At 37.4% G+C, this 8,718-nt stretch overlaps 1 protein-coding gene across 1 annotated transcript in view; it reads right to left on the bottom strand.

The window, feature by feature from the left end:
• LOC145268689 (uncharacterized) overlaps positions 1-8,718 on the bottom strand; it is a 1,072,728-nt gene that overhangs the window by 171,853 nt on the left and 892,157 nt on the right. The window contains exon 180 of the mRNA XM_080124201.1: positions 7,083-7,349. Within this exon, the coding sequence (XP_079980327.1) occupies positions 7,083-7,349 (267 nt within the window). The remainder of the gene's footprint in view (positions 1-7,082; positions 7,350-8,718) is intronic.

The following is an 8,718-nucleotide window of genomic DNA, read 5'->3' as shown; positions in this document are numbered from 1 at the left end:
ATCATTTACATTTTTCAGATGACTGCTTTTCTTATAACATTTCGTCCGCTAAACTCTCCATCATTCTTCAGGTGCCTGTGCCATCATCATTAACCTTCTCGGAATTTAAAACCGAACCATTTAATCTATTTGGAATGCACAATATCCATGTCATCTATCTATCTATATAAAAAGCACATTTTTTGTATACCTGGCAAAGGCTTTTTTGAAAGGGGTTCTGGGGGGGGTACTATTTCTTAGAATTGTTTATATCCATCCATTGCTCTTGAGCCCCTGGAGGGGCATAGGCCATCTGCAAATTTTGTAGATGTTTTTGTAGCGAGGAGTTCTTTTTAGAGGGTGAGGGTGCTGGCCCCATGCCCAACCTTCCCAGAAGGTACATACAGCACCAAGCCTTCCCAAATGGTCACCCATCTGGTACTGGTCAGGCTCAACATTGCTTAACTTTGGTGATCTGGTGAGAACCGGTGTGTCAACGGGATTGTGCCATACAGAACCGTTTATATACCCCCTAGATAATAATATCTACGATTTGCGAACGCGCGTCTAGATTTATTTACATTGACTTTTACAAAATCCTTGCTATTTCGACTCCCCTGGTGTGTGTTCGGCTTTTTATATAAAAGCAAAATTAAATCTAAATTAAATGTTGTTCCCAGCTTTTGTACCCGGAATGTCCAGAAAGCAATAAAGCTTTTTATCAATGTGGGGGAAACCCCGTATATCAGACAAGTGCTACTCAATTTGGACAATCCCCTTTATATGGGGAGCTGCCCCTCCCCCTCCAACATCTTGGGGAAACAAAACCAGCCAAAGTTGGGCAAAAAACCCTCAAAAAACTGCCTCGCAGTAAAAGTTACCTGCGGGGATTTCTATTTGACCTCATTAAATCCATGCACCTGTCGGTATTTAGTTTTTAATCCTAAAATAAATCACAAACGTTTTTCTGTTGCTCTCCCTTGCTGGACCAGCGGTAAAATGTCAGGGTTTTTTCACACTTTATTTTCCATCTTCACCTCAAGGCTTCTGGTTTGATCCTTCCTACCTACCTACCAAAACTTTTTTTTTGTTACCCCCCCCCCCAACACACACACCTACAAATACCCGGGCAACGCCGGGCCCCCCCGCTAGTCTATATATATAAAGGGCAAAATAGGTGCAGCCGTTTGTGCATATTCATGAAAGGCATTTGGGTGGGGGTTCTCGCATCGGTTAAATTCTGGGAGAAGTTTTCACATACTTCTCAGATTTGCAAACGGACATCTTCTCTATCCTTTTTTTTTTTGATCGAGTTAAACAAAATTCCAGCCATGTTGTCATATCAGCTGTTTGTTTTGTTTTTTTGTATAAATAAAGTAAAACTATTCGAATGCAAATGCCAATGCCTGGCCTTCGCCCAGGTAGTATCTGTTCTGTAATTGGTCCTTGGTCAATGTAGGGGAAACCCTTCATACTGAGACAATTACTATTTATTTGGACACTGCACCAGGCTAGTCCAATCTAAACACTTGTTTCCATGGTGATTTAGCAGACATAACACAGTTATGTTATTAATTTATTTAGAACACACTTGCTGATTTAAGTAGAAAAGGTTGAATCGAGATGAATTACCTGCCCTTCAACTACACGTGAGTGTATGAAGGATAGAACTGTCTGGACAAGCACTTTTATGGCCACCAGAGATCAAGCAACGAGCCGGAAGGTTTTAGATTACAATCAAGACTTTTCTGGAGAAGGACTCTGGCATTTTTGAATTAGAGCTCTTGGCTGCAGTGAGGAAGCGGGCATAATTTTCTTAGTGCTAATTAACCCTTTATTGCCAAAGTGTACTTTTAAGACTCCGTGGCTTAGTGGGGGATGCAACCTCTCTCTCCCACAGAAGAGACGTTGCGAGCCTATCCTTGTTTTATCGTTATTTCCATGGCAGGTGCTCGTCTGAATTCCAATCTCTGGTCCCCCTTCGCCAATCTTTCACAGAAAAACACCCGTCTAGCTGAATCCACTGTGAAAAATTTCCCCCACTCTTTATCTGTGCCTAAATCAAAACGTGGATTCCCTGAACAAAGCTTCTTTCTTAGAACTGCACGCCTGTGGAACTCTGTTCCGTCTGCCTGTTTCCCACCTGACTACAACTTGGATGTCTTCAAGTCCAACGTTAACAAATTCCTAATGAACCGCCCCCTTAAGTAAACACTTCATCAAATCTCCACACTAATGTAATGTACTTGCAATAACCCTTATCCCTGAGTGGCTTCCGGGCCTTGATAAGTGGTGACCACTGTGTAAAAAAAAAAAAGTCGTCTTTCAAAAAAACGTCTCTATAGGAAACATTTCTTACTCATATGGCTTGTCAGCCCAACTGGTCTTCAAACTACAGGTCTACGCATGCTTCAACGTGTGAATAAGTGGTGGGGTCATTCTACAGTTCCAGTAGATATCTCACTGCTGATGCAATTCTCTACCTATATAAAAGCCAGGAACGCAAAATGATGTAGTACTGTTGCAACATCTGGGCAGGATAAGCTGCTTCAAGCAGCTTATCCTGCCTTGACAGGGTTCAAAATAGACTTCGTAGCTTAGTAGGAGGATGCCCTTTTCTCTTTCCTGCAACCTCTTTCCCACAGAAGGGACGTTAAGAGACTGTCTCCGCTTTATCATTATTTTCATGGCAAGTGCTTGTCTGAGCTCCAATCTATTCCCCCCCCCCCCTCGCCGAAAAACACAAACTACCAAACTACCACCAATAATTTCCCCCACTCTTTATCTGTGCCTTAACTTAAACGTAGATTCCATGAACAAAGCTTCTGGCTAACAACTGCACGCCTGTGGAACTCTCTTCCATTTGTCCGCTTTCCAACTGACTTGTTTATTTTATGTGGCACCTGAAGAACGCTGAAGCGTACTATGGCTGAAACGTTGTGAAAATAATAGCAACTGAGAAAAGAAAGCAATCTGAAACATGTAAATGCCGTTAATAGATTATTATAGCAACAAGTAATGGCAGCTTTTCAAAGCAACACACAATAACAATTTTTTTAAGTAAAACACAATAGCAATTTTTTTTAAGCAACACATAATAGTAACTTTTTGAAGCAACACACAATAGCTCTTTTTTAAAGCAAGACTTTAAAGAGACGTTTTTAAGCAACACACAATAGCAACTTTATGAAGCAATACACAATAGCAACTTTTTAAAGCACCACACAATAGCAACTTTTTAAAGCAACACACAATAGTAACTTTTTAAAGCAACACGTAATAGTAACATTTTGAAGCAACACACAATAGCAACCTTTCGAAGCAACAAATTGTGGCAACTTTTAAAAGCAATACATAATAGCAACTTTTTAAAGCACCACACAATAGCAACTTTTTAAAGCAATACATAATAGCAACTTTTTAAAGCAACACACAATAGCAACTTTTTAAAGCAACACACAATAGTAACTTTTTAAAGCAACACGTAATAGTAACATTTTGAAGCAACACACAATAGCAACCTTTCGAAGCAACAAATTGTGGCAACTTTTCAAAGCAATACATAATAGCAACTTTTTAAAGCACCACACAATAGCAACTTTTTAAAGCAATACATAATAGCAACTTTTTAAAGCAACACACAATAGCAACTTTTTAAAGCAACACACAATAGTAACTTTTTAAAGCAACACGTAATAGTAACATTTTGAAGCAACACACAATAGCAACCTTTCGAAGCAACAAATTGTGGCAACTTTTCAAAGCAATACATAATAGCAACTTTTTAAAGCACCACACAATAGCAACTTTTTAAAGCAATACATAATAGCAACTTTTTAAAGCAACACACAATAGCAACTTTTTAAAGCAACACACAATAGTAACTTTTTAAAGCAACACGTAATAGTAACATTTTGAAGCAACACACAATAGCAACCTTTCGAAGCAACAAATTGTGGCAACTTTTCAAAGCAACACACAATGAAAATTTTTCAAAGAAACACACAATGGGCAACTTTAACGAACTTTAAAGCAACAAACAGCAGCAAATTTTTGATTCAAGTAATTGTTAAAAAAATTCTTTTGAGTTAAATTCGAATATTTTATGCATTAATGCTGTGCATATTATTAGTTGCGTGGGAAAAGCTTAGGCGCCAAAGAGTTCAGTGACACCGGACGGAAGTTATGCAAATCAATGCTTCAAGTGGGACCCCTTTCACTCTCTTAGCCGGCAAGATTTGAACAAGAGAAGACGTATTTTTGCATACTGCCTCCAAAACAAGGACAGTGCGCATCAGGTGATTGATTCAATGAAATCTCTCTCGCTCTTTCTATTTCTTTCTCTCTCTCTCTCTCTCTCTCTCTCTCTCTCTCTCTCTTTCTATCTATATCTCTTTTGCTCTCTTTCCCTTTCTCTCTCTCTCAGTGTTCAAAATTTCCTTTAATTACAGCTTGTTACATACTAACCAACACGTTCCGTTATGTTGTTGCTTCCAACTTTAATTTCGAGTGTAGAGTTCGTCAGCCTCTCTTTCTCTTTCTTCCTTTGTTGTTGTTGTTTTTTTTTTTTAGCAACCGCTGCGATGGTGTGTTGATTATAGTAAAGAAAACAACACACACATCTATTGCTGCGGAATTTCAATCTCTAGTTTTTATTCATCACAATTTAATTACCATATTCATTAGCATAACACAAGTTAAAAGTACACAGCAGTAATCTTCCTTTCACCATCCTCCCAAAAATGAAAGAAGAAAGAACCGTGTAAAACATTTATAAGCTCGAGACTTCCTTTTACGTCATTTCCTTAAACACGTTAGCTCAATTCCTAATGGAAATTTTCTTATATGTGCATATGCTTAATTTTTTTTCCTTTGCGACAACCATCGTCATAGTAGATGGTGGGTAATAGATCACATTTCCAGAAGGTTAGGCCTTATTAAAGATTAAAGATAAAAGTGAATTATTGTCTTCAGTAATAATATACAAAATAAAACTACACAGTTCTCCTTTTGCCATCTCTCCGCAAAGGAAGGGAGAAAGAGTTCAATGTTGTCGCTTCCGACTTTAATGCCAGCGAGAATTCACTCTTGGAGACGATAGTTGAGTGGCTGTCTCACTCACGGAGGATTATTGTAGTTAAATGTGGGGAATCCCGATGTACGTTTATGAATGTATACACATGTTATTTAGTCGTGAATTGTGAGGTATTAGACCTCCCCTAAGAGGGGAGCTAATGTCACAAATATACAAAAAAAAAACAAAAAAAACATAATTTAATTCTATGGTAATGTTGACACATAAATGTCCAGTGTTAACATACAGGTGCCAATGTGGCATGTGATTTGTGCTTATGTAAAAATGTGAACTGACGAACTACATGAAGCTGAAACGAAATAAACGTATGCGAGTCACTGTCAAAATTACTGCAAGATGTTTTTTTTTATACTTTTTGTGTCATACTTATATGTTGACATATTCTTTATCGTCTTTTTTTATGGTTTCGTTCTATTTTTAGGTGAAAAATGTTTTTAAAAAAATCAAAGATTAATTCAACATTGAAACAAAAAGCAAAAAGTATTAAAACGTTTTGCGGGAATCTTGACGATAGCACATACTTATTTCGTTTCAGTTTCGTGTAATTTGTCAGTTCGAGTTTTATATTAACACGAATCACGTGACACATCGACGTCTATGTGTCGAATAGTCATGAAAAAAAAAATCACGCCTTAAAATTGAAATGTCATAATATAATCAAGCCCTACATTTGTATTTATCTAAATATTTAAACGTTTTTTGTTTTGTTTTTTTTTTGAAAATCGCTCCAGACAAGGCATGAAGCCACTGGATGTAAGGAGCTAAAAAAAAAAATAAATAAATAAATAAATAAAAATAAAAAAAATAAAACAAATAAAATACTACTTCAAGATCAAAAACTAGCCAACAATAATTGTTAGCTGGATGGGTTTCGACCCAGAAAACATAAATCATACCTCTCCTTTGTCACAAACATTGTTCATGGAATGTGAGGACTAAAGGATCAAATAACGGAAGTGAGAATTATGAGGCTGTCAAGATCTACTTCTAAAGTCAACTATTGCTAATTCGCTACACATTAAACAGAAAATTGCTAACCAAATTTATATATATATATATATATATATATATATATATATATATACGATGTGCCTTCAATAAGTTTCCAGACTTTTTTTGTATGGGCACTTTTATTGATAGTACACACATGAAACTCTAGTCCCCGTCAAAGTAATCTCCTCCGGCTGCAATGCACTTGTTATGCCGTTCCAACAACTTCTGGAAGTCCTGATGGAAGTCCTCTTGTGTAAGCATGTCAATGACTCTCGTCACAGCCTCCTTCATCTCCTCAATTGCCTCATAGCATTAGCCGCTAAGGTTTTCCTTGAGCTTAGGGAATAACCAAAAAGTCACAGGGAGCAAAGTTTGGACTATAGGGAGGGTGAGGAACAGTCTTGATGTCCATCTTGGTCAAATAGTCTGATCTTCTCTGAATATCCTTAGGACTAATTTTGTGTAAATCTTCCTCATTTTCAGTTTCTCACATCTAACTTATTGTCTCTATAGACACACGACGGTCCTTATTCATGAAATTCTTTATTTGGCCAATCAAATCTGGTGTTCTGACTTCCTAACTCATCATCCCTCACAGGCTCCTTGCCTTCCTTGAATCTCTTATGCCGCTCAAAAACTGATGCTCGATTCATGCAAGATGGTCCAAAAGCAGTCTGAAGCATTCCATACGTTTCTGTTGCGTTTTTTTTTTCTAAGTTTAAAACAGAATTTTATTGCATATCGTTCTTCTAAAAGGGTCCTCACGTCCAGATTGCATTTTTTAAATTCACCAGCTGTGACAATCAGGCTTTAGTAGGGTGTATTCAAATTCCTGCTGTAGCTGTTTATTTGAACCTGAAATCATAAGAATTGGTCAGTCCTCTCATAAGATGTCTAGCAATAACATATTGAATTTTCAAGAGTCTACGACAATTTTAAATGCCTGTACAAAAACGTCTGGAAATTTATTGAAGGCAGCTTGATATATTAAGATATACCAATGATTAAGGCCTACCTTCAATAATTAATCTTGCATTAGAAGACATGTGCCCAATATCGCAAATATATTCGGCTTTGTCTTCAAAGCAAACATCTTCAATTATAAGTTTCTGGACAAAATTTTCAGTGACAATCTTAATGCGTTCATTTTTCTTCATACTGTGTCCATTTTTCAGCCACTTGACAGTGACATTGGCTTTGGTCAGTTCGCACCAAAGAACCGCCGTTTCCTTCTCGGTAATTGTCACGTTCGTTAGCGGTTTGGCAAACTCGGCACCTGATTCTGCGAGGGGGAGGCAAAAAACGTAGAAGCGAGAGTTTAATAAATGTAGGAGCAGAAACAAAAAAGAAAGAAAAGCAGAAACGGTTTAAGGATAGAAGCCATTTTTTTTTCTTCCACAAAAGAAAAAGAAGAAAAAAAACAAACAATAAAACAAAAAATACACATATGATATGCAAAGACAAAAACAGAGAATAAAAACAAAACAAAACAAAAACAAATAAACAACAAAAAAACACAGTAAAACAAACAGAATAAAATACCATAAAAAAGTTATTTTAACAAGCCGCGCGTGCGTGGTCCCCCCCCTGGTGCTACATGTGCGATGACGCCACAAAAAATAGTGAAGAAATGATGAATGTGAGAAGTGTGAAGGGCCAACGTTGTCTTCACATTTTCGCTGAGTTTCAGAAAAATCTAATGGATGGGGCAAAAGTTATGGCATAAAAAGTGTCATTTTTTGCAATTTGCGGCATTTGTGACCCCCTTTGAGCTCCTGGGAATGCCTATTTTTCTCAGTAAAAAGGGATAAACGGTGCAGTTTCATGCCTTAAGACATATATATTTGAATTCACCACCATGGAAAACCACTATTTAGCATACATATCAAGTTTTTGGGTAATATGAAAAACGACCTCCAAAAAGGCATGTTTTTAGTCCTAAAAGTCCCAGAGGGATGCGAACTAGAATTTTACCAGGGTCAACCATACTGAATTTATATTAAGTACAATGGCCTTCACATTTTTGCCTAGTTTCAGGAAAATTTAATGGATGGATCAAATGCTGTGGGGCAAAAAGTGTTATTTTTGGCCATTTTGGGGCATTTCTGACCTCTTTTGAGCCCCTGGGAACGGCGAATCCCAGTGTAAATGGAAAATGGTGCAGTTTCAGGCCTTAACACATGTATATTTGAGTTGACCACCGTGAAAAACCACTATGTAGTCAGACATATCAAGTTTTTGTTGAGAAATATGAAAAAAGAGCCACAAAAAGGGGCATTTTTAGCACTGAAAGTCCCCGGGGACACAAACCAGAATTTTACCAGGGTCATCCATACTGATGTTATATTAAGAACAATGGGCTCCATAGTTTGGCCAAGTTTCAGAAAATTCTAATGGATGGATCAAAAGTTATGGGGCAAAACATGCCATTTTAGGGCATTTTGGACCCCTTTTGAACCCCTGGGGACGCAACGGGAATTTTTGCAAAAAAAAAAAATTTTTTTTTTTTTTACTGTGCACATCTATTTAATGAAAGACAATTTGTGGTAAAATTTCAGGAAAAACTAATGGACGGTTATCTGGCAATCGCCCAAAACTAACGGACGCACAGACGCCAGTGAAAACATAGGTCCCTCTCCGATAAATCGGTG

Source organism: Euprymna scolopes, chromosome 44 (assembly GCF_053919585.1).
Source record: "Euprymna scolopes isolate OS-2025 chromosome 44, ASM5391958v1, whole genome shotgun sequence".
Taxonomy (NCBI): Eukaryota; Metazoa; Mollusca; class Cephalopoda; order Sepiida; family Sepiolidae; genus Euprymna; species Euprymna scolopes.
The sequence above is the reverse complement of the archived record's forward strand: the minus strand, read 5'-3'. Positions and strand labels throughout refer to the sequence as shown.